General features: G+C 54.3%; 3 protein-coding genes across 26 annotated transcripts in view; 2 read left to right on the top strand and 1 right to left on the bottom strand.

Annotated features, from left to right (window-relative positions):
• Positions 1–12,890, top strand: part of STRADA (STE20 related adaptor alpha) — a 29,240-nt gene extending 16,350 nt beyond the window's left edge. For all 17 annotated transcript variants that reach the window (XM_082443147.1, XM_082443153.1, XM_082443159.1 and 14 more), the window contains 9 exons: positions 3,747–3,849; positions 4,250–4,371; positions 6,178–6,286; positions 6,392–6,515; positions 8,110–8,281; positions 8,810–8,914; positions 11,101–11,342; positions 11,646–11,688; positions 11,970–12,890. In XM_082443147.1, coding sequence (XP_082299273.1) covers positions 3,798–3,849; positions 4,250–4,371; positions 6,178–6,286; positions 6,392–6,515; positions 8,110–8,281; positions 8,810–8,914; positions 11,101–11,342; positions 11,646–11,688; positions 11,970–12,122 — 1,122 coding nt within the window. In that variant the 5' untranslated portion in view covers positions 3,747–3,797 and the 3' untranslated portion in view covers positions 12,123–12,890. The remainder of the gene's footprint in view (positions 1–3,746; positions 3,850–4,249; positions 4,372–6,177; positions 6,287–6,391; positions 6,516–8,109; positions 8,282–8,809; positions 8,915–11,100; positions 11,343–11,645; positions 11,689–11,969) is intronic.
• Positions 12,891–13,035: 145 nt separating this feature from the next.
• Positions 13,036–17,935, top strand: LIMD2 (LIM domain containing 2). 6 transcript variants are annotated; one of them, XM_082443202.1, is made up of 6 exons: positions 13,036–13,295; positions 14,215–14,399; positions 16,380–16,474; positions 16,659–16,703; positions 16,783–16,922; positions 17,020–17,935. In XM_082443202.1, exons 3-6 carry the CDS (start codon positions 16,433–16,435, stop codon positions 17,177–17,179), a joined length of 387 nt encoding a protein of 128 aa, XP_082299328.1. In that variant the 5' UTR covers positions 13,036–13,295; positions 14,215–14,399; positions 16,380–16,432; the 3' UTR covers positions 17,180–17,935. The 6 variants fall into 6 exon arrangements, with proteins under 6 accessions (XP_082299328.1, XP_082299332.1, XP_082299327.1 ...); XM_082443206.1 differs by lacking the exons at positions 13,036–13,295; positions 14,215–14,399 and adding an exon at positions 14,802–15,247; XM_082443201.1 differs by lacking the exons at positions 13,036–13,295; positions 14,215–14,399 and adding an exon at positions 15,429–15,586.
• A 1,462-nt stretch (positions 17,936–19,397) lies between these two features.
• The window catches only part of MAP3K3 (mitogen-activated protein kinase kinase kinase 3), a 61,574-nt gene continuing 56,522 nt past the window's right edge, over positions 19,398–24,449 (bottom strand). For 2 of the 3 annotated variants that reach the window (XM_082443138.1, XM_082443137.1), the window contains 3 exons: positions 23,876–24,005; positions 23,333–23,510; positions 19,398–22,157 (listed from right to left, as the gene is read on the bottom strand). In XM_082443138.1, the coding sequence (XP_082299264.1) occupies positions 21,929–22,157; positions 23,333–23,510; positions 23,876–24,005 (537 nt within the window). In that variant the 3' untranslated portion in view covers positions 19,398–21,928. The remainder of the gene's footprint in view (positions 22,158–23,332; positions 23,511–23,875; positions 24,006–24,449) is intronic. The other variant, XM_082443139.1, reaches the window with a different exon arrangement.

The following is a 24,449-nucleotide window of genomic DNA, read 5'->3' on the forward strand; positions in this document are numbered from 1 at the left end:
AGGGTTCCAAACAAAGGGACAGCCGGTGCGAGTTTGCCAAGACTGCCGGTTCGCGTGGGTCAGGTGCAGTGAGTCAGGGCAGCCCTGTGTGGGGTGAAGTCCTGGAAGAGGGCAGCGGCCGGATCCTGTGGATCCTCACAGGCCAGAGTAGCGGGTGTGGGGTCTGAAAGCAACCCCCTGAGTTTTGTGTTAACTGGTGACACTGATTTTATTGAGGGCAGGTCGATACTTGAGAACACAGCAAAGCAGAGCAAGAGTATGTGCAGCGGGTTAGAGGTATAAGGTTAAGATAGGACTCTCCAAAGTTAGCTTAGCCTGCGGCGAAATTCTCAACAGCTGGGGAGTCGCCATTTCGGAGCTCTTGGTTTAGGCTTTTTGCTCAAATTGTTACCGAGTCCAAGCTTGCTCTGCTCGCCGCACAACAGGTCAATAAATCGGGAGACGAGGTGTTGAGGCAAGGGAGATGACTTTATTTGGAAAGCCGGCAGACCGAAAAGATGGCAGACTGGCGTCTCCAGAAAAACCATCTTATCGGAGTTTGGGTGCCAGTTTCTTTTATAGAACAGAGCAGCGGGGAGGCGATGAGGAAGTAAAGTAAAAAGGCCATAACTTTTGCAAATATGCCCTGGGATGGCCAGCCTCGGGGAGGGGATGTGTTCATTTCTTCTTTCTCGCAGCCGTCCGCAGGTGCACAGGGTCAGGATGCTTCCCTGAACAAAGGCACTTTGAGTGAACATTCAGGCAGAGGGGCAGGGTTCCCTGAGGCGGGCCATTGTGTATAGACAGTATCCTTTAGTGAACAAAAGCAATGGAAGCAAAGGTTAAAGTAAAAGAAACAGATCCAACATGTAGTCAGGTTTGGCTCCTCCCTGTTACAAAATCTCTGCTCCGTTTCGTTCCTTGATTGTCTGTATCCCTCTCACCTGTGTGAGGCACGGGCGTGGCACCAGTATCTTGTTTTGAAGACAAGATAGTTTCAAGAAGCTACAGTGGCTATGAAGTCATCTTAGAATCTGTTTTCAGAGCATTTGGAAACACAGAAGCCTGTAAAAAACAAAATCAAACCAACTTTAACTATCGATCAAGCTCTATTTAGGAGTCTCTGTTTTCTCCATTTTCTCTGTTCCATCTTCTTTGAACAGGAGAGTGACCAAAAAGTAGACAGCAAAAGAGAGAGGGGAAGAATAGAATTCGTATTTACTGAATACCTGTGATACACCAAGTAGCGCTAAGCTCTTTACATATTTTATCTCATTTCATTGTCACAACAACCCTATGAAGTGGGAATTGTTCCACTGATGAGATGATGAAGATCTCAGGGCTTAGAGGGACCTGCCCAGGGTCACAGAGCAAGTGATAGACTGAGTTCAAGTTCTGCCTATCCCTGGCCCCTAAGCCTAGAGTCTTCACATTATACCATATGTTTTACTTAAAATAGCCTTTCCCAAATTATCTTCCCCCAAATTTAACAGATGTTAGGCACAAAAGACTTCTCTGGACAGGTATCTTTTGGAAATGTTAGGTTAAACAAAGTTAAACTTTGTCAAATTACAGAACTTCTCAAAGCCCTTAATATGGGAGTACCCCTTGTGATTGTCCATGAGAAAAGAGTGCGCTGCATTTTGTAACTTAATTGGACGTGTAAACTTTTTTCATGCATTAACTGGCAGGTCAATGTTCCATGGGGCCTACTTTGGGGAAATCCTGCATTAAAACAACTAGGTAGAAAAATGGACAAGAGACAGAAAAGGCATTTTCACTCTGGAGAAAACCCACATAGCCAATAAATACATGAAAAGATGCTCGACTTCATTCGCACTCGGAAATGTAAGTCAAACCCACAATGAGACTGGCAAAAATGAAGGCTGAATATACCAAGTGTTGGGGAAAAGATGGATCAACAAGAACATACATGTATTGCTGGCGGGAATGTAAATTGATACAACCATTTTGGAAAACAGTTTGGCATTTTCTTCTAAAGTCGAATGTTCATATACTCTGTGACCTCCAGTTCCACTCCTAGGTATAAGCTTTAGCGTAACTCCTGCATATATGAGTCAAGAAACACATTCAAGTGTGTTTTTAGTAGCACAGTTCATAATAGCAGAATGAAAAGTAACCGCAAAAGCCCATCAGCATTGGAAGGATAAATTGAGGTATGTTCACAAGATGAGTATTATACAATATGGCTAAATACAACAATATAGGTGAATCTTAGAAATATAAAGTTGATTAAATTAGAACTGTGATTTGCTAACAGGGCTCAATTCTGCTTGACTGGGTTCCTCTTAATGTTAAGTGGTGCTGGAAGTAAAACCCCATTTGGTTTCTTTCGTCATTGGCAGCATCAGTTGTTTTGAAACCACATGTGTTTCAAACATCAGGCACCCCCCCGACCCCAAGGTGATACCACCACGTCAGAATATTCTCGACTCCAACACTTTTCTGTCTCGTGCTGAGCCAACAGCCTTCGTGTATTCAAAGACCTTTTCCTGATCAGAGGGCAGGTTTATGAACGCAGCATATGAAATGTGAGCTGGCCTAAGGCTCTTTGTTTCAGTTAGACATACATCTCAAGAAAGAGGATCCAAAAGAAAGAAAAATACTCACAGTCCCTAAATCATACAAATAAATTTAGGTTTGGAAGAAGGAAACTGAACCTATTAAACTGAAGGAAGAGCCGTTGGCCTGCCATGTATTTTGCTGGGCACTTTTCCATCAGGACCTCACATGTGACACCCACATCCTAAATGGCTGGGATCCAGCTTCGTTTGCAGCCTGAGTGCACAGGGACGAGGGAGCAGGTCACTTCTGCTGCCTGGGGTGATGGCTGAGACCTGACAGCTCTGTTCCCTGCCTGCAGCCCAGTGTGTTAGCTGTTTTCTGGCTTCACTTGGAAATGTCAGGGAATGATTGGTCTGGCCTCTTGGTTTGCTAACAAGGGGGCCTCTTATGGCCACATTTTGCCTATAGCAAGATTCAGCATTTGATCTTTGGGATTTTTTAGTCAGGACCTTAAAAATAGGACCCTAGGGACTTCCCTGGTGGCTCAGTGGTTAAGAATCCGCCTGCCAATGCAGGGGACACGGGTTCGAGCCCTGGTCCGGGAAGATCCCACATGCTGTGGAGCAACTAAGCCCATGCGCCACAACTACTGAGCCTGCGTGCCACAACTACTGAAGCCCATAAGCCTAGAGCCCATGCTCTGCAAAAAGAGAAGCCGCCGCAATGAGAAGCCTGCGCACGGCATGGAAGAGTAGCCCCAGCCCAACACAACTAGAGAAAGCCCACACGCAGCAACAAATACCCAACGCAGCCAAAAAAAAGGACCCTAATGCAGCAGGAAATTCAAGAGAAACCCCACCTCTCCATTCCCCTTCTCTTTTCTAAATGTGCCTTTCTCCAGACATCCTTTCCCAAGTAAGAATTTCATAGTTTTTAGCAAATGAGCCAGCTGTTGGGAAGGACAGGCAAATCAACTGTTGACTAGAACTGGCCCTCGTCCCCACCCCCATTTGTAGATAGCGCTCACACTTACTCTGATATTAGTGCCAGTTACTGCATTGAACAGCTGATGTTTTACTTTATATTTCTCATCAAATAGTGCTGGAACTGTTTCTTTGCTCCAGGGTCAGAATTTGTATGTTTGTTTACATGCCAGTCTCCTTGTGGGTCTGAATTACCATCTCCCAACTCTCATCCCGTCCCCAAGTTTCCCTTACTAACCTGTTTTTCTTTTTCTTTAGACCAATGAGGCGAGCACAGAGTCGATAGCATCCTTCTCTAAACAGGAGATCATGAGTAGCTTTCTGCCGGAGGGAGGGTGTTATGAGCTGCTCACCGTTATAGGTAATGTCACGACTGTCATGCTCCAGGGGACCATGGCAGCCTTCTCAGCGTCCTCAGATGAATGTGTGCCAGAAGCTGTCAGCCAGGTAGCGGGATTCGTGGAGACAAAACTGGCTTTTGCGGTTCTTCTATGGTTTTCTTCTTCCAAGTGTTGGGGAAGAGACCATGTTTCCAGGAGAGAAGCTCTTTTCAATTTTTTCTTTTGGGCTGTACACTTCTGGTGTCCTGGGCCATAGTCACTTAGAATAGTTGGCTGAGAAGGAACTGATGGAAGAAAAATCAAGAAATAAGAGAAATGAAAGTCTTAACTTGAATTTTCTTTTAAAATCAAGTCTCTTTAAGGAAGATGAAAACCTGTGTTGCTCTTCTCCCTGTTTATGGCATTTCTCTTTTCTTTTAGGCAAAGGATTTGAGGACCTGATGACAGTGAACCTAGCAAGGTACAAACCAGCGGGAGAGTATGTGACAGTACGAAGGATTAACCTAGAAGCTTGTTCCAATGAGATGGTGACATTCTTGCAGGTAATCAAACGTGAATGTGACACTTGGAGGGAGGGCTCTTAGTTCCAGTAGTAATCACAAGGCATCTTTACATCTGTCATCTGAAATAGCTGGCAGGAAACGAAGGTAGACCAAGCCAAGAAGTTACGGAAGCTCTTGGTGAAGAATCTTGGGCATTTGGCATTAAGGGTTCTATAACACTGCTCAGCCCAATTTATATTCCCCTCTTCTTCACCAAATCCTCCTGTGACTCATTTATTCATGTATTTATTATTCAGAGAGGCTAAGTAACTCGCCCCTGGTCGCACACACTAGTAAGTGGCAGAGGCAGGCTTCACACCCAGACAGTCTCTTTCCAGGTGCGGGGAAGCGGCGGCCGTCTTCCGACTCTTAGTGTCCTGCTTGCCTGAGGTTCCTTTCTTCTGGAGAAGCAGGTAGCTGCCCTGTTTTTAAACTGGGAGACGCTCTAGGTCTAGTAAGTGCCTGGGGATGAAGGCTTGCCCTGGGAACTCCCTAGATTTAGGGCCTGGCTCAGTGTATTTTCAGTACAGTTGGCTGCAGCCCATCCCCCTTCTTCAATTACAATGTTTTTCTGAATTCACGCTTATCTGACAGTGCCTCAGTACCAGTTCATGTGTTCAGAGTAGTTTTTGGGTCTGAGGATGGAACAGAATGTCAGTCCCAGCTCAGTTATTTGGGAAAAAGCATATCTGAGTTTGTTCTAGAGCATATTGAGCTTTGTGATTCTTTTCTTTATCCTGTAGAGCCGTGGAAAGGTAGAAGGTGCTGCCTATTTGACCTTGGCTCATTTCCCAGAGGCCAGGACGCTGGAGTTGCTGCAGTTCTTTTGTCCAAATTTTTGTTCACATCTTTTGTCCAAATTTATTTTAAAATTCCATCGGTCTTACACTTTCCATAGCTGCTTCTGAGGAAGGGAGCTCTCAACCTGAGGTCGCTGGAGAAATCTATTCTAATGTTTAGTAGTTGTTGTTTGTTCTTTAATGCTTTCTTTCCTTGTTTCTATTGCTAACAACATTTTCCTTTATAATAGGAAAACACTTTTTTGTTTTATCTTTTTTTTTAATTTTTAAAATTTTACTGGGTCTTCGTTGCTGCGCACGGGCTTTCTCTAGTTGCGGCAAGCGGGGTCTATTCTTCATTGCGGTGCGCGGGCTTCTCATTGTGGTTTCTTGTCTTGTTGCGGAGCACGGGCTCTAGGCGTGCAGGCTTCAGTAGTTGTGGTTCGCGGGCTCTAGAGTGCAGGCTCAGTAGTTGTGGCTCGCGGGCTCTAGAGCTCAGTCTCAGTAGTTGTGGCGCGCGGGCTTAGTTGCTCCGCGGCATGTGGGATCTTCCTGGACCAGGGATTGAATCAGTGTCCCCTGCATTGGCAGGCGGATTCTTAACCACTGCGCCACCAGGGAAGTCCTTGTTTTCTTACCTTAAAGAGGAGTTCTGTGCCTTGGCCCTTGAGGTTGAGCTAAGCTTCTAACTTCCTAAGTCTGCAGTAGGCGGTTTGTTTTCATGGCCTCCCAGGTGGTGCACTGTGGCCCTCTGCTGTGTTGTTAGCAGTTTCCCTGTTGGCAGGGAATGGTTTCTCGAGGTGCTTTAGGATCGGCTGGCAGAGCCCAAGTTAGGCAGAAGCTGGCGAAGCAGGGCTGGCTTCCCTGGTTCCTCTCATTCTAGGGGCACCTGCTCGGGCTGCTCCCAGGACTCTGAGCAGGGCGCCCAGGGAGGCCTAGGTCCCCGTATTATTCATGCTGCCACCTTCATGTTGAGCGTCCTCCTCGGTGCCCCTTGGTTCTGACTGCAGCTCACCATTGCTTTCAGGGGGAGCTCCATGTCTCTAAGCTCTTCAGCCATCCCAATATCCTGCCATATCGAGCCACCTTTATTGCAGACAATGAGCTGTGGGTTGTCACCTCGTTCATGGCATACGGTGAGTGGGAACGGGGTCCTGGCAGAGATGGGTTCTAAGAACTCTGCTGTCAGCTTGCTCATGTGCTGTCACCCTTTTCTCTGTCCCCACGATCCTCTTCCTCAGGCTCTGCAAAGGACCTCATCTGCACACACTTCACGGACGGCATGAATGAGCTGGCGATTGCTTACATACTGCAGGGGGTGCTGAAGGCCCTGGACTACATCCACCACATGGGATACGTGCACAGGTGCTTTCTTGGGCCTATTAACCCTTTATAAGAGTGGTATCTGGGCCCATGAGCCCTCAAGTAAAGGTTGACTGAAGTTAGTGAAGCCAGAGTTTAAATCAAGGGTCGAATCCTGCCCTCGCCTCTGCTGGGAGGGCAGAACATTTGCCCTGTCAGTGCTAAAGCTACTGACTTTCTCTTTACCAAGCAGCTTGGTGCTGAGTATTGTATGAGGGGAACACCTGACGTGGGCCTCTGCACCCCACCCTCTTCTTCCTTGGAGGACCCATACTGGGGTGTGCTCTGGAGTCCGCCCTGTGCTGGGAGGCTCGGGAGGAGACGGATTGCTTCACAGACGGTGTCCAGAAAAGCGGCTTGTGGTAGGGAAGACAATAAAACTAGGACCCCTACCTAACTCCACATACAAAGGAGCACTTCAGATTGATTAAAGGCCTACATGGAAACTATAGACTTAGATAGAAGGAAATGCGAGGAAATATTTTCGTGACCTGAGGCATACCATAACTTCTAAATGTTTTACATGCACAAAACATAGGGCAAAAAATGGATGGAATTGATAATATCAAGATTAAAACTTTCTCTCCAATACAGGACACCAGGAACAAAGTTAAGAAAGGAGTTACAGCATGGAAGATGTTAGTTTTGTCTAAAACACACAGGAGATTAGTAACAAGGAAATGTTGTGAATCAATAAGAAAAGGATAGCAAAGCAATAGAAAGATGAGCAAAGGATATGGAGTTTATAAAAGAAAACCCGAAAGACTAATGGTCATATGAACAGACGCTCAAATCTAGCAAGAATCAGAAAATCAAATTAAAACAGGAGGATGTCACCTTATACCCGTGGGACTGGCTGTAATTCAGAGGCTGGGTGAGGACCAGTGCGGTGAAGAGGTGGGTCTCCCGTCCGGATAGTGGAAGGTGGCCCAACACAGCCAGTCAGGGTCACTCGGAACCAGGACCATCAGTGCTGCCTCTGGGTGCATACCCCAAAGAAACCCTCCCACAGGCCCATCAGGGGACAGGTATGTGGACATCTTTGTTCATATTTGTGGTGATGAGAGGCAGCACGATTGTCCTTCCTGGAAGAATGGATTAGTAAGTGTTAGACCCCACCCCAGAGTGCAGGTGGCATTTAGAAGCAACAATTAGGTGTATACAGTTGGCAACACAGATGGATCTTGGAAACATAACACTGAAGAATGGGCTGCATAACACAGTACCATTAGGTCAATAGAAAACGCGTGAGAAAAAACAATACACTTCCGAGAATACCTACAAACAGAAAGTACAGATTAAAGGCAGTAGATGGTAGAGGAAGCAGTGGTCTGTAAGCATAAAAGAGAACTTTAACAAAACATAAATAAGTTTTAAAGTCTGGTAATATGTAAATGGGGTCATGCTATTTTTTTGTGTGTGTGTGTTTGAAAATTTTCATAAAAATGCGTGTTCGTGTATATATATATGTATGTATATGCGTATAGTACACACACACACCTGCCGGGGAGAGAGCTGACTGGGTCTAGTGTGTGAAGACAAAGGTTTGTGGTGTGAGGGGCTCCTGCTGCCCCGTGACCCCCTCCCCGCCCCCCAGGAGTGTCAAAGCCAGCCACGTTCTGATCTCAGCGGATGGGAAGGTCTACCTCTCTGGTTTACGCAGCAACCTCAGCATGATCAGCCACGGGCAGCGGCAGCGTGTGGTCCACGACTTTCCCAAGTACAGTATCAAGGTTCTGCCGTGGCTCAGCCCAGAGGTCCTCCAGCAGGTCTGTGAACTGGGTCTCAAGGAGCCCCCATTCCCCCACCAACTCGTGATTCCCCAAGGAGGCCTTCAGGAATTTCTGGGGGTGGGGGTTCCTAGAGGGAGGGCTTCCCTGGTGGCAGGTAGAACTGGGACGCCTCTCGCACGGGTGTTCCACGCCCTTGGCAGGTGATGTCGTTCCCCCCCCCCGCCCCCGGGGTGGGTCCCAAACTGCGCGTGAGGCTCCCTTCAAAGGTGCTGCCATTTCCTGGGAAGAACGAGCATTTGGGAAGCGTTTGGTGCTCCCCGCATCCCTGTCGTAGGCAGGAGCACTTCCTCCTCCTCCCACATAGCATCAGCAAGATGTTCGTTCCTTCTGAAACAGCAGTGACCCCTCAGTAGTGCAGGCGAGGAAAGTCTCAGCAGCTGGTCCCGATTTGGGGACAGGCCTTCTTTTCCTCTCCCCAGTTTTTGCTCCACCCGCTTCTTTCTCTAAGAACAATGGCCAAGGCTACAGTGTGGAGTGACCTGTGGCTCTTTTCTCCTGATTTAGAATCTTCAGGGTTACGATGCCAAGTCTGACATCTACAGTGTGGGAATCACGGCCTGTGAACTAGCCAATGGCCACGTCCCCTTTAAGGACATGCCTGCCACCCAGGTGAGCCTGCAGCCCAGGGGTTTCCTTCTGCCTGCCTGCCTGTCTGCCTTCCACAAACACTTGCTGAGGAGCGGCCACACTCAGGACACCAGCCTGGGATACTAAGATGAAAGACTCAGTTCTTTCCTTCAAGAGCCCCACCAGTGGGGAGATAGTTGTGTAACTGTTTAACTTCTGTCAGTGGTATCTGTGGTGGTAATGGAGCCTCGGGGGGTGGGCTCACAATTTCAGGCCTGGAGCCCACACACCAGGTGTCTATTTAAAACATATAAATTAAGCTAACAGAGTTTTATAAATTTATAAAATATGTTCTGTCGTCTTACCTTGATCCATATGCCTGGAAGGCCAGTTTCTAATTTAGAATTCTTAGGCTTCTCAGGTTCTGTGCCACCACGTTCCAGTCAATACCTTTGCAGCCTCCAGCCTGCAAGTTCTACTTCTGTTCGTGCCCCTTTTAACCACCGCCCTTGGCTTCTAGGCATACACGCAGCTAGTGGCATCGTCTACCTTTGGAGACAGACCCAGGGAAGAGGGTTATCCAGGTCTTATCAAGTCCAGGAAGTGGACTTGGGTCATTTGGGCAAGGATTACCTGGGTCCCAAGTACCTGGAGCATGATCTAGACCTGAGAGGGGGTGGGGGCGGGTGTGTAGGCTCTGAGTCAGCCTCTCCCTGAACCCACAGACTGCTTGCCCTGTGGGGAGAGGAGCAGCTAGAGAACGGCCAAAGGGCAGCTCTAGAGGAGGGGATCTGGGAAGGCTTCTGGGAGGAGGTGACCCTTGAGACTTGACGGCAAATAGGAATTAACTGTGTGAAGAATGGGAACTGGAAGGAAACTCTTTTCGGCAGAGGGAGCAGCATGTGCAAAGACCCAGAGTCAAGAAAGAACAGGATCTGGGAAGAGCAGGTAGTTGTAAATGGCTGAAGTACGGGTGCTTCTGGGGGGCTGCTAGGTGACGTGGTTGGAGAAGGAAGCAAGGGCAGATCACGAAGGACTTTGCTTGTGTGCCACGCCAGGGTGTTTGGTTTCTGTCCCAAAGCATGTGGAGAATTGCTGAAGGCTTTTAAGCATAGGAGTGATAGTATCAGATACATATTTTAGAAAGATGACTCTCGCAGATGGATTAGTTCTGGCAGACTAGTTCGGAGGGTATGGAAATCTATCTAGGTAAGGAGTCTAGAAAATCTAAATAAGACAGAAACAGATGCTCAGGAAAGACTTAAAAGGCCATTTTTAGGTAAACAAGATACGGATGCAGAAACAGCAGTGTCCAGGAGCACTTCCTGAGGTTATGGAAATGTTCTGTACCTGGGCTGTCCAACATGGTAGCCACTAGTCACCTGTGGCTATTGAGCACTTAAAATGTGGCCAGTGAGATTGAGGACTGAATTTTAAGCTGAATTTAAATAAATATAAATAGCTATGGGAATTCCCTGGCAGTGCAGTGGTTAGGACTCAGTGCTTTCACTGCTGGGGCCCAGGTTCAATCCCTGGTCAGGGAACTGAGATCCTGCAAGCCAAGCGGCATGGCCAGAAACAACCAAAAAAAATCTCTTTCTCTCTCTCTTTATATATATATGGCTGCATGTGGCTGGTGGCTCCCACACTGGACAGCACAGCTCTAGAAGGATTTCCAGGTTTCTGCCTTGAACAGCTCATGAGGTCCATGAGGACAGCAGTCCCCAAGGTGGGCTGCTTTTACATGTGTGGAGTCTGAGGGCTTTGGAACAGCTGTCCAGGCCTAGCCCGCCCCTGGGTGCACTGCTCCTGTGCAGCCCGCTGCAGTGACAATCGGCCAGAATGAACCCCCTCGGACCCACCCGGGCGTGGCACACTGGGGCTGGGCTTTAAAGAAAGGACCTGGCTGCCACCTTGACCCTAGGGTGAGGGCTCTACAGTTAGAAAGATCTGATGCCTTATAAAGGGGGAGAGACTGCAAGCCCCTTCCTTCCAACCACGGTAGAGGCGAGTACTCTTTTGCAGCCCTCTTCCTCGTCAGTTCGGCCTTGCTGGGGTGTGGCTGCCGAGTCAGTGGCTGGCACTCCTTTGGAAAAGTCAGACTTTTTCCACTTCTTTCTTTACTCCCCCCGAATCACTCGTGTGTTGGGAAAAGTATACTTGTGAAGAAACGCTATAGGCCTTCCAGGGGCCCCCTCCAGCCTAGCCCCTGGCTCTGTCCTCCCCAGATGCTGCTGGAGAAGCTGAACGGCACGGTACCCTGCCTGCTGGACACCAGCACCATCCCTGCCGAGGAGCTGACCATGAGCACCTCGCGCTCAGCGGCCAACTCTGGCCTGAGCGAGAGCCTGGCCCCCAGCAGCCCCAGGACCTCCAATGGCGACACGCCATCCCACCCCTATCACCGCACCTTCTCACCCCACTTCCACCACTTTGTGGAGCAGTGCCTTCAGCGCAACCCGGATGTAAGGTATATCTGTTGGGCTGGGAGTGGGCTTTGTGGGGAGCCCAGGGGGCTCTGGAGTGCAAGGCCGGGCTCGAGAGGATGCATCTGTCCTGTAAAAGTCTGGGTTCCTGGGAGGAGTCCAGAGCCCCCTCGGCAGGAGGGATCAGCCCAGGGTTTGCTAGGAAGCCAGCCTGGGTAGCTCTGGCTGTTGTTTCTTGGTGAGCGGAGGGAAGGAGAGGGGGCACTTGAGGGTAAGGTAGAAGCAACAGGATTTGGGAAACCCGGGGCACAGGGCTGATGCTGGTCTCTCCTCCCCTTCCTCTACAGACCAAGTGCCAGCACCCTCCTGAACCATTCTTTCTTCAAGCAGGTACAGTAGCACTTTCCCAAGGCTCCCTGGTGGTTTTTCTTGCCTGTGGTTCCAACCACCCTCAGTCCCCTTAGCTTTGGGGTCTTTAGATATTCTCTCCTCCTCCCTTCAAATCAGAGAAATGACCATGTTTCCAAAGCCCCTTAAAGGCGCTGCTCCTTCCTCCCATAGAGACTCTTGGCTCCAACAGCCCATCTGTCCCTGGGCCGTGGTCCCTTGCCCCATGATGTCCTGAGACTCAAAGCAACAGGATCCACCCCCAACTCTCTCTCCTCCCCCAGATCAAGCGACGTGCCTCAGAGGCTTTGCCTGAGTTACTTCGTCCTGTCACCCCCATCACCAATTTTGAAGGCAGCCAGTCTCAGGATCACAGTGGAATCTTTGGCCTGGTAACAAACCTGGAAGAGCTGGAGGTGGACGACTGGGAGTTCTGAGCCTCTGAAGAAGGTGCACATTCTCCATCCCGGGCTGTGTGAGCCTCTGGGACCCTTCCTGAGGGCTGGCTGCATTCCCACCCTCCTGGGGGCAGATTGAGCAGAAGGGACATTTCTGCCAGGAGAGTTGGCTGCTTACTGACTGGGAAAGAAATTCCTGGAAGGAAACTTTTTTTTTTTTACTGCTCCAAAGGCTTTTGAGACACGAGGGAATCCCAACAACCAGGGATCGGTAGGGGCCTGAAAGCTGACATTCCCAGTCCTGTGAGCTCAGGTGACCTGACCTCTTCAGAAGGAATAGATGCTGTTCTGGCTGTGGCGGCTGAAGTCCAAGGCCAGGGTTTGACTCACCCGCCCAGGGAACTGTGCGACTTCTTCCCACTCTGGCTCTCCTACCAGCCTAGTTGCGTCCTTCTCCCCTGCTCTCAGATCCTATAGGTCCAGAGGGGCAAGCAATAAGACACCCCTCCCCTCAGACCTCTCCCTAATAACTGAAGGCAAGGGTATTGTTTCTTTATAAGCACTAGGTTAAGGCTAGGGCAACCCATCCTCCTCCCCCTTTTTGCTTGGGCCCTGACACCTGAAACCTTCCCTTGGTTCATCTCTGTAGCTCATTCCTTTCCCACGAAGAGTCCTGTCTTACCGACTCCTGCCGGCAGCCTTGGTGCTTCCTCCAAGGACCATAATGTTTTGCCTAGCCTGAGGGCCTGAGTCCTTATGCCATGTTAGTTTCATTGCCAGAACAAATTAAAAGTTGCAGAGAATCCACTGGAGAGTGACATTGTTGTGTGTTGGCCACGCAGGCTCGGACGTGAGTCATTCCACCCCGGGTTCTGCCATCTGAGAGTGGTCCCACAAGTGCTTGTGGAAGCACAGCGGTGACTTCCTTCGTTAGCTAGACAGCCTCACAGCACACATTTCTTTTAAAACCTGGAATGGATTTGTCTCTTAACTATCTAACGTTGAGACTATTAATTTTAGCCTGTGGCCATCAAACTGCTTTGGGGCTGGAAAGGTCTGAGTGCTGGAGACCGGCCGCTCTGCAGGACCACTTCTGGGCCACTGGAGCCCAGGCAGAAGAGGCTCACTTTTGTCAGGAAAGGAGGTGGACGGGGTTGTTCTGGAACAGGACTCCGTGTCTCCTCACCGTTGGGACTCATACTCAAAGAGCAGGTAACCTAAGACCCGGCCCGGCCCCTCCTGTCGTCCTGGCTGGCAGCCAGGGAGTCCGCCAGGCGATGAGCCTCACCTCGGGCTCCTGCGTGCGCTTCCCAGCCTGCACGCGCCCCCCAGCCGGGCCCCTTCCCCCACCGGTCTCTCGGGAGGAGTGCCCCTCTCTAGCCTGGGTACTTCAAATGTCAGATCAAGGAAGTGCCCCTCCCTCTTCCCTGTAGCTGCTTTAACCCGTCAAATGCCCTCACTTTCCCTTTCCTCAGAAATTGTAACATCAGTTTTAAAAAGAAAAATAGAAAACCTCTTCCCGTGGGCAGTTACAGGGGTTGAGGGGAAGGGACTCGTAGGAGCCCGGAGGGCGTGGGGAGACCTGAAGCGGAGGGAGTGAGCAGGCCAGGTCACATTTATTTCCAACCCTCTTGCCAGCTCGTTTTTTTTTTTTTAAACCTCAAGTTCCCTTTTCTTAACACCCTCGGCAGCTTGTTTTTTCCCTCTCATCTGCTTGCTCCACCTTGCTGTCAGCGCCCCAAGGGCTGATTCTGTGAGGGCCGCCGCAGTTCAGCTGCGGATCATCCTGGGCAGGGCAAGGGGGCCTGAGGCGCCAGCCAAGCGCTGCTCCTTGCACCTCCGAGGGCTTCACGTTTCTTGCATCACCACGGCCCCCTGTGAGCATCTGACGACAGGTGTGGAAGCTTGGCTGGTAAAGATGCCCGTTAACAGTTTTAGAAGTTCTCACACACCCCATCCAGGGAGTTCGGGGGGCTGCAGCTCAACCCAAACGTAAATCTTCCTCCAGAGAGGGAGGGAGGCTGAGGAGAAGAGTGAAGCACAGCCTGGGTGCCCTGAGCCAGCCAAGGGAACAGCTGGGGGCTGGGGATGCCCGCAGCCCCGCTCGCTCGCTCTCTCGCTCTCCTGCCAGGTGAGCGCCATGAGCTGTTCTGTTCCTGACAAGCGTGTGGGCCTCGCTCTTGAGCCACTAGTTCTGTTCCTGCCATCGCATGGGAACAAGCTATGCTTAGGGCTGTGCTTCGTGAAACAGCTTCCAGCTGCGACAGGGAGGTGGCTTCCCTGTGCTCCCCGCAGAGCTGAGGCTCTACCCCACAAGTGAGTGATGCTCCTTGGGACCCTTAGTGCTGGGTGCCGGAGCCCAGGCAGCCGGCTCGGCCTGGGGGGCGGGGGTGGGGTGGGGGGAGTCAGGAGGCCTGGCCTCTCACGCCAGCCCTGCCGCTCCAGCTTTGTTACTTGAACGAGTCACTTTAAATCATCAGGCCTCGCTCCCTGTGTCAAATGAGGTTTGGATGAACCCAGGTTTGCTTGTTCGAAGGATGGAGATCTCTTTCCCTGAACGGGGTGCCGGCAGGGGCTGGGAGCGGGGGTGACGAAGCCCTCAAAACCCCTCCACAAAAGCGCTTTAGGACGGCAGCCTGTGGGCACCACAGCCGCAGGCTCCCGGTTTCCCTCTCTCCGGGGCGCCATGAGAAGGCGCTGAGGGCTGGTGGCCGAAGCTGACCGAACACGGAGACCCCAGGGCCCTCCTTCGGCGCGGGCCGGGCCTCGCAGCCTCGCGTGGCCGGACCGCGTGCCCGGCCGCCCCTGCCATCTTCCTCGGCGGCCGTGCGGGCGCGCGAGGCGCCCCTGGCGGCGGGAGGACTCGGCGCCCGAGGGGGCGTGGGAGCCGCACGGGGACGCTGGGCGGGCCTCCGGGGCGGCCCCCGCGGGTCCTTCGTGCCGCAGGGCCCACGGAGCGGGGAAATGGAGGCAGCGAAAGGCCCAGGCGCGCCGGGTTATCTTTTCCGCCGCTAGGGCCTCGTCGGGAGCGCCATTTGTCCCGCGACCCCAGTCATCTCCACCTGGACTCGCCCCTGCCCCGAGGCCTGCGGCGCGGGTCCTCCAGCTCCGGTCCCTGCCTCTGTCCGGAGCGGGCCGACGGGGCGGCCGGTTTCGCGAGGACGGTGAGCGCGAAGCCCGAGGGGCGGTGCGGAGCGCTGGGAGAGCGGGGTGGGCGCGGGGGGCAGACAAAGGCGGGGGATGCCGAGCGAGGGGAAGACAAAGCGCAGAAAAGGGGTCGGTGGCGGCGCCGGGGCCCCGGAGGCGGCTCCGGGCGCGGCGGAGCCAATGGGCGGGCGCGGGGCGGGGGCCGGCGGGGGCGGCGCCGCAATTAGGCGGCGGCGGCGGCCGCCGCGGCCGCTCGGGGACCACAGGCAGCGGCGGCAGCTCGCGCCCGCGCACTCCTCGCACCCGAGGCGTTCCCCGGAGACCGACCCCCGCCCCGCGGCCCAGGCCGGGGCCCGGTGAGACCCGCGGGCAGGCCAGGGGAGGGGCCGGCATCACGCTCGCAATCCGGGCGGCCCAGGTGGGGGCTGTGGGCGCGAGGGCCGCCGCCCACGGGGTCCCGACGCCGAGCGCCTCAACCCGTCGCGCTCGCCCGTGGCCCCGAGGCCAGCGTCCGCCCTCCGGGTCCGGCCTCCAGACAGAGGCGGGGCCGAGGTCCCCTCGGCTGGACCCGCGGGAGTCCCGGGTCTGGGGTCCGGTACGCGGGATCGGGACTGAGGAGCGGGGCGCGCGGGCGGCGGCTCGGCCAGGCGGGGCGGGCGGCTCAGCCCGCGAGCGCTGTCCAGGGGCTGGGTCGGCCGAGCGGGGAGCGCCCGGGCCCCCGCGCCTCGGCCACGCGCTGGGTAGGGTCGGGCCGGGGTCAGGCCGGGGCAGCGGATTCTGGCCGCGCCCCCCCCGCCCCACTCGGGCTCGCCCTCTCCTGACCTCCCCTCGCGCCAGGCGGGGTCCCGGTCCTCGAAGCGCTCTGGCTGCTGCGCGGAGCCCCTCCCCCAGCCGCTGCCAGCTAACTGTTCTTTCCCCGACACATGGTTCCACTCAGGGACCCCTGCCCCCTGCGGAGCCGCGTGGGGGACGAGCGGGCCAAGGGGGAGGTGGGTGAGGGGCGGAAGTGGCAAGACCCAGAGCAACAGGAAATGACTTAGGGAAAGTCCCAACCACGGCCCCCCAGCCCCTTGCCTGTAAACACCCCACCCCCACCCTGCGGGCTGGGGAAGGGCTTGTGGGGCCCTCTCAACCGACTTCCCCTTGCAGAACCCAGCGGGTGCCGCGGCTCCACACGGGGCCTCCATCGCCGCCAACGAGCCATGTTCCAGGCTGCAGGAGCCACCCAGGCCACCCCCTCCCACGTAGGTGATCAGCCGGGTGGGAGGGCACTCCATCCCCGCAGGTGTCTGGCCTGAGGGTGAAGGCGTGCCGAGCGGCGTGTTTGCCTGTCTCCCTTCCCCTCCTCCTGAGTTTCCCTGGGATCTGGGCTGGTGATGGTCTGGGGCACTCCTCAGCTGACCCTGCCCCGCCTGCCCTCTCCCTCAGGAAGCCAAAGGTGGCAGTGGCAGCAGCGCGGTTCAGCGCTCCAAGGTAGGGCCCTGAGGCTGGGGTGTGCGGGAGGGCGGGCCGGTCGCTGGTCAGGCCCCTGATGGGGTCTCTCCCGGATCAGTCCTTCAGCCTTCGCGCCCAGGTGAAGGAGACCTGCTCTGCCTGCCAGAAGACCGTGTACCCCATGGAGCGGCTGGTGGCTGACAAGCTCATTTTCCACAACTCTTGCTTCTGCTGCAAGCACTGCCACACCAAGCTCAGGTGCGCCCTTGCCCTACCCCCGCCCCTGCCCTACCCCCGCCCTGGCCTTCCTGACCCGACCCGACCCGACCTGACCGCAGCTGTTCTGCTTCTACAGCCTGGGCAGCTACGCGGCGCTGCACGGGGAATTTTACTGCAAACCCCACTTTCAGCAGCTGTTTAAGAGCAAAGGCAACTACGACGAAGGCTTCGGCCGGAAGCAGCACAAGGAGCTCTGGGCCCACAAGGAGGTGGACCCCGGCACCAAGACAGCCTGAGGCCCTTCTCACCGTCCACTCTCTCCTCCCTCTGTCGAGGGCCTGGAGCAGGCAGGGGGCAGGGTGGGAGAGAGGTTGGACCGGGCCCTGGTGGGGGCAGGGTGGGAAAGGGATGAGGCCGTCTTGCTCCGGCAGAGGGTCTTGGGGGCAGGGCTCTGCTCCGGGATTTCTTCCTTCTCTCTCCGTGGGTGGGGGGGTTAGGGAACCAGGACTGGGCTTTGCTCACCAGCCCGCTTCCTGCTGCTTCCAGCCTACCCCACCTCACCCCACGGCCCCCTGGGAAGGCCCCCCAACCCACCTTCCCTATCTAGGTGCCTTTTCTCCAGCAAGGAGTCAGCATGCCCCCCTCAGGGTCCCAAGCTCCCTCACTGCCACCCAGGGCCCTGTGTGGCCCCCACGTCTCCCCATCTACCTCTGCCCTTAGCCTGGTCCTGAGCCATGGAGACTGCAGGAAGGTGAGCCAGGGTGCCCCCTGCTGGGTCTCTCTAAATGCCCACCAGGACCCAGTGGGGGAGGGGAGGGAAAGTGGAAGAGCCCTGCCCTCCCACCCACCCCCCACCCCCCAAGGCGAGGCAGGGCATGCCCATTAGGGCTTGGGACCATCTCACACCACGGAAGCAGCAGAAGCTACAGCACCTGCCAGGCTGAGAGCCACAGAGACTGGTGGGGAGCTGGCAGGGTCACGTTTCCTTCTTCTCCCATTTCTGCAGGTTTTGACTGTTGTAATCAACCCTATTTTAAACATGTTTCAACAGATCCTGACTCTGTATTATGTGGCCTGATGGGGGGTTTTGTGGCAGGAGGGACACAGAGTCACCACACAGAAGTGAAGGGGGACAGGGTCAGCCCAAAGCACTCCTGGCCTTGTTGGTGGTGGGGGGCTGGTGGTGATGGGTGTCAGGGGAATGAATACTGGGCAGCCTGAGAAAAGGGGGTGTGCTTCCCAGCCAGGTCTTCATGCTGTCAAACCCAGAGTGTCTGATGACTGAACTCCACTTTGCACCTCAGTCTGTGTTGCTTAAGGTCAGGCCGTCAGTGGGTAATGGTGCTGTGCCTCGCTGCACTTCAGTATGTTGGGGTACAAGACAATCCTTTTGCTAAGTCCTTGTCTGAACACCCTTTGCCCTGGAATTCAGGAAGGCATGGTGGGAACCAGCAGATCCAGCGATTTGTATCAAAGGTCTCCTATAGTCTCTGTGCCCTTTCCCCATCTGTCCTCTTCCTCCTGCTTTTTCAAGCTCCAGGGAATGGGGCAGCCGTGGTCATCATCCCAAGCAGTCTAAGGAGAAACAGCTCGTCTGCTCTTCTGAGGGGACAACAGTTTACAACAGAGCAAACAAGGCAAGCTTGGAGGACCTAAGATTCCCCCCCCCCCGCCCCCACCCCAGCAGAATACAGGCAGGATGTCTGGCTTGTCCTGCCCCAGACCCAACCATCCTGATTCCCCCCAACTGCCTGTGGACTTTGTGAATTGGTGGAACAAGAAGGCAGACTCCTGGGGGATTTGCTACCTCCACCCCATACACGTCCTTAAGTTCCTAAGTGACCTCATGCCCATAGAACAGGGCAGGGAGCTGGGCCTCAAACTCCGATGGCAGGTGGGCAGGCCACTGTGCTATGTTGCCCCTGGAAATGGCAGAGCTAACAGCAAGCAGAGTTGGCACCCTGAGCCTGGGTCCTCAGAGCGTTGAGGAGGGCTGCTGAGAGCCTCACTCGGGGCAGGTCCAACGTCTGTACCAGAGGCCTCAGACGGGGACAAGGATGGTCTTTCTCTGCTCCGAGCTAAGCAACAGCAGCAGATAGCCCTGGGGGAGCTATCAGAGAGGTGGCTCCTGGAGGTGCCCGATCCCTGCCCTGCAAGGATACGACTCAGGTGAGTCCTTCCCTGGGCTGGGAAGACCAGTGGATGCCACAAAGGTCCTGGAAACTGAGCCGCATTGATACTTGGGTCAGGTGAGCTGACAGTGCCACCTCAGTAAGTCAGCTGTGGTAGAGCCACCCTCGGCAGAGCTCCGAGGAATGGGGGGAAGAGAGGGAGCCACTTCTGAGCTAGCAGTGGTACCAGCCAAGTCACACCATCCCGGGACCCCTCTTGGAGTCATTTCAAGTTCTCATCTGCTAAGGGAGGCAAGCTTGTTGCCAGGCGCCATACCCAGCTTCTCCCAGGTAAACACCTATTCCCTCCACCCCCCAGCCAAAAGCACTGCCACAGGACCCCTTGGGTATAAATGATCCCTTTTATTATAAGTAATGCACGACACTGGCCTGGCTTTGCACTGCAAGCCCTCGGTCAAGATATAGTCAAAATAACTATGGCTGCAGGTTCTTCTGCACGATCCACAATTCAGACACAGACACAGAGCTGGGGTGGGCAGGAGGGGCAGGAGCGTGGTGGAGTGTGGACTGTCCCCAGCCCTGGCCTCTCCGTGTCGGGCTGGCCAAGGCTGACATACCCCACGGAATGATGAGCAAGTGGTGGCAGGCCCTTCCCACAGCCAGCCTGGGGCTGCTAGGAGACGGCCCTTCAGATCCTTTGGGCCAGGCCACCCTAGGCCCCACAACTTTTCATCTGGATTATTTAATAAAAAAACAATAAATTAAAATTAAGCAACAGCTTGGTCCTGAGGATGCTGAGCCAGCATGTCCACAGTTTTTGGCACACAAAAAATCAGGGTCTTGGTTTTTTGGAGTGTAGGATTTGTTGGCTTGTTCGCAAATTCATTTTTAAAAACATTCCCTGTGCGGCAAGACCCCGGGGGGGTGGGGCTCTGTGAGAGCCTGAACCTGGGACACAGAGTCGTCTCATCTTGTCGGCACCGGCACCACGCCGTTTCCTGTTGGGGGTCAGGGACTGGGGGTGGGGGTGTGGGCCCAAGAAGAGTGCTACAGCCATCAGGACGGGGTCGTGGAGAGGCCGAGCTGCCGCTCGGCAGCTTTGGTCGAGGCAAGGGGCCAGTCCCCACCCTGGGCAAGAGCCAAGGTGGAGGCAGGCAGGAGCACATGCTCACTGTCTTCAGAGCGCCCGGCTGGGGGTGCCTGACAGAGGCCCCTGGGGCAAAAAGGATGGAAACAGAGGGGCCCAGGCCCAACTGGCACCGTGCAACACACATTCCTGCAAAACCAGCTGCTTTCATTTTCTCTTCTCTCTCTTGAGGCGTCCATCACCTGTAACAGTCTAGAATTGATATATATAAAAACCATCAAATATGATCTGAGATATAAATTAACAAGTACAAGGCCTCACATTACATGATGTGAAAAGGCTAAAAACAGCGATAGAAACTACATTCATAAAAGTGCATCGTCAACATACAACGAAGGCTTTGGCTTGTTCTGGTGCCCGTGGGGAAGTGGGCAAGGCTGGCAATGAGCTGCCTGGCGCTAATCCCCAGCTCCTTGGAGACACCCATCCCTGGGCACTGGCTTTTTTTTTTTTTTTTTTCTTCCTTTAATGACAACTCCCAAGGAAACTGGGTGTTGAGAGGGAGGAGCTCTAGCAATAGGCACATTTTTGGAGGGGAGGGGCCGGAAGAAAGGACCAGCGCCCAGGCTGAGGTAAATAAGGCCAACTCTAAGCTGCTTGGAGATACTGGCTCCCTGACCCCTGCTGCCATTCCTCCCCCACAGGAGCAACAAGGGAAAGAGGCTGAGACCTCATGGGGATGAGCAAGGCTGGCCAAGGAGGAACAGAGCTTTGCAGTTTTGGACACGGTGGCATCAGAGAGAGCTCTGGCCTAGCGGGTCGTGACCCGCAGACAGCCTGATACGACTCCCCTGGCTGCCCTGAACGGCCCACTCAGGGTAGCCAGCCGGCTCAGATGCCTTCACTGTGTTGTCCATCTTCCTTTCTGCCCCAAGAGGGGAACAGGTGCCAGGCCAGGAGCACAAAGGCCATGACCTTCAGCTCTTTCCAATCTGGCCCAAGGCCCAAGCCCACAGCAGGGGTACTCAGAGCCCAGAGGGCACACGAAGTCTCCAGTTTAGAAACTGGGTACAGCATAAGAGTGACTCCAACTTGTAAAACAGAGACAATTGCATTGACAAAACTGGGTCTCCCGCTCAGTGGGGGCAGTTCCACATCTCAGGCCCCTGCTTGAGGGTGGGAGGGGGTCAGGGTCATGGGGGCAGGCAGGACAGGCTCCTCCTTCCCTGAATAAGGCAGCATAACATTTGCTTCATTCATCTTTGGTAAAGGACAGGGACTGGCAAAGCTGGCCTGGGGCTCCAGGGAGAGTGCAGCCCAGGCCTCCGCTTTCCATTGGCTGCGGGATGCTGGGCTTTACCTCAGGCTTGGCTGGGCTCATCCAGCCCAGAGATGCCCTGGCGGTCTCCAGACATGGGGAGGTGAAACAAAATAACACTCTGAATGAAAGTAACACTATTCAGACCCTCGTGTCCATCCTGTGCCCCCAGACTCTCTGGGGTCTGGTGCTGACTGCGGTGTCAGGACACAGTCCCGAGGGTGGGGCCCACGGCGCCTCGCACGCTGTTGCTAGCCCCTTCCCCTCCAGGCTGAGCTTGGGACGCTGGAGCTTCAGGTCTGGCAGGCTGGGGGCTCCCAGTCCGTGAGGCTGCAGCCACCCTACCTGGCTCTGGGCCCCGGCAGCAGAAGGGCACAGACAACGCGGGCTGGACTGCAGCTCCGTGGTCCACAGCCTCGCCTGGGAGAAGCAGCAACTTCGCTGAGCCCCACAGCAGCCCCTCGCCTATGCAGCAGGGGGCGGCCAGCAACAGCGTGGCCTTGAGAGCTCAGTACACGAGCTGTGCAAAGTGGTGTGTGAGCAGCTCCTCGGCCGAAGGTCTCTGGCGGGCCTCCACAAAAATGCGCCTCAGGAAGTCCCGGCCGTGCTCAGAGATGTGGGAGGGCAGCTGAGGATTGGTGGGCTGGGTGGCAATCTTGAAAATGGCGGCCATGGCTTCATACTCTGCCCAAGGTGGTTTCTCTGTCAGCATCTCCACCACAGTGCAGCCCAGGCTCCTGGTGAGAGAACCCCAGTGTCACCCCCTCAACCTGCCCCAGGCTCCCAGCTTCCCTGCCCACTGTGGTGAAAGGAGGTGCCCTTCCCAGAACACACTGAGGCAGGATGGGCCAAGCTGAGGGTTGACACCCCTGTAGAGGGTCCCCAAGGCCAGGAGAGGCTTCAAAGCCCCGTCAGCTTTGTCCACGTGGGCTTCATCAACCTACACCCACCCAGGTGCTTCTTGACACTGGGGAAAAGAACCACTTTAGCATGTTCAGAAAGAGCTCTGAGATAATGGTATTAGTTCCTGTTGCTGCTGTAACAAATTACCACGAACCTATTGGCATAAATTTATTATCATTTTGGAGGTCGGAAGTCTAAAATGAGTCCCACTGGGCTAAAGTCAACGTGTCAGTGGGATGGTTCCTTCTGGAGGCTCTGAGGGGAGAATCCATTACACTGCCTTTTCCAACTCCTAGAGGCTGCCTGCATTCCTTGGTTCATGGCCCCTGCCTTGCGTCACTCCAACCTCTTGTTTCCTTTGTCACATCTCTTACCGCCCACTCTGATATCCTGCCTTCCTTTTATAAGGACCTTTGTGCTTATACTGAGCCCATCTGGAAAATCCAGGATCATCTCCCCATCTCAAAGTTCTTAAATTAATCTGCAAAGGCCTTACTGTCATATAAGGTAACATTTACTAATCCCTTTGGCATTAGTACGTGGACATCTTCAGGGACCATTATGCATCCCACCACAGTAACATTCTAAGAGGAAGTGATGCTCTCACAACTTTCAGGCCCTTTCAGAGGATGGACATGAAATTAGGTAGAGCAGATGCAAGCCACCTGAGCACTAGGAGGGAGCGGAAGCCTGCTACTGTTGAGAGACAGATCCAGGCCTTCACATTGGATCCTAGTTCTTTCAGGGATTCAGCAAACATCAGGGGTGTTTTCCATGGCCTAAGTTCTCAGTGATAACAAAACAGTTGCTCTTCAGAGTTAAAACACAACGCATCTGCTGCAGGCACCACCACCTCTGCCCACATGGAGCCTGAAACCTGGCCTCGCTGGCCAGAGGTGAGTTCTCACTCCCTCCTGCCACATTGCAAAGCCCCCAAGCCTCATTTCTAAGTTGGAGCCTCTACAGCCCAGACAGGGAGATGGGGTCCCAGCACGTCCCCAGTGCTCACCACACGTCTGCCTTCCTTCCGTAGCCCTCACCGCTGATCACCTCAGGGCTCATCCAGTAGGGTGTGCCAGTGACCGAGCGCATGCCCGTGCCTGACATGCAGATGGTCTGCAGGCGCTTGCTGGCCCCAAAGTCCCCCAGCTTCACATTCCCAGCAGAGTCTCGGAGGATGTTGGCTCCTAAGGCATGAAAGGGCATAGGCTGCAACCCTGGACCCCTGGGCACTTTCCACCATCCTCCCTCTGTCTCTCCCTCCCAGGTCAAAGGGCTGCTGGGGAGGATGGGAGGCTACCATGAATTAGACATGAACTGCACAGAGCAAACAGGCTAGCGACGGGAAGCCTCAGCCCTACAGCACCAAATCATCACCATGGCCAACATCTGCAGAGCACTTCGCAGTATTTTCCCAAATTGCTTAACTGATCTTCATGCCAATCCCCCAAGGAAGCAATTAGGGTTCCACTTTTCAGAAAGTTCAAAATGACCAGGCCGAAAGTTCCCAAGTAACTAGGTCACGGGGACCACACAGCCTGCCCCTGCTCACCCTTGATGTCCCGGTGAACAATCATGTTACTGTGCAGGTAGGACATGCCCTCCAGGATCTGCCGGGTGTATTTTCGGGTCACACTCTCTGTCAGAGCTCCGTAGGCCTTCAACTGGTCTTTCACTGAGCCCTAAAGCCACAGGAGTCAGAGGGAGTCACTGCAGGAAGGCGGTGGGAAGGGGCAAGGCTACTTCCAGCCCCCAGCATTCGGCAAAGAAGTGATTCTTCCAATTCCCATTTGTGATGTGCCAGGCACTTTGCTAGGGGCTGTCAGGCAGCTTGAGAAAAGTCTGAGACAGTCCTTTCCTCAAGCAACGGATGACCCAAATCCAGAAGGGAGGTCTGTCTGCTCCAGGTAAAGGCGGTGCTTACTAGACAGTGCAGCTGCCCTGTAAGCCTCAGGTTAGGGTAGCCTGGGACATTTCTCATCCCACACCATCACTGCAGCCAGACGCAGGGCCTGCTGACTCCAAGTCCTGCCACTGCCTCTCCTTCCCCCCTGAGCCTCTGGAGTCTCAGGTAATCAGACCCATGTCAAAGGGACCCCTCCTCCACAGCCCCCAGCCCCAGGAGA

Source organism: Balaenoptera physalus, assembly GCF_965194825.1.
Source record: "Balaenoptera physalus genome assembly, chromosome: 20".
NCBI lineage: Eukaryota > Metazoa > Chordata > Mammalia > Artiodactyla > Balaenopteridae > Balaenoptera > Balaenoptera physalus.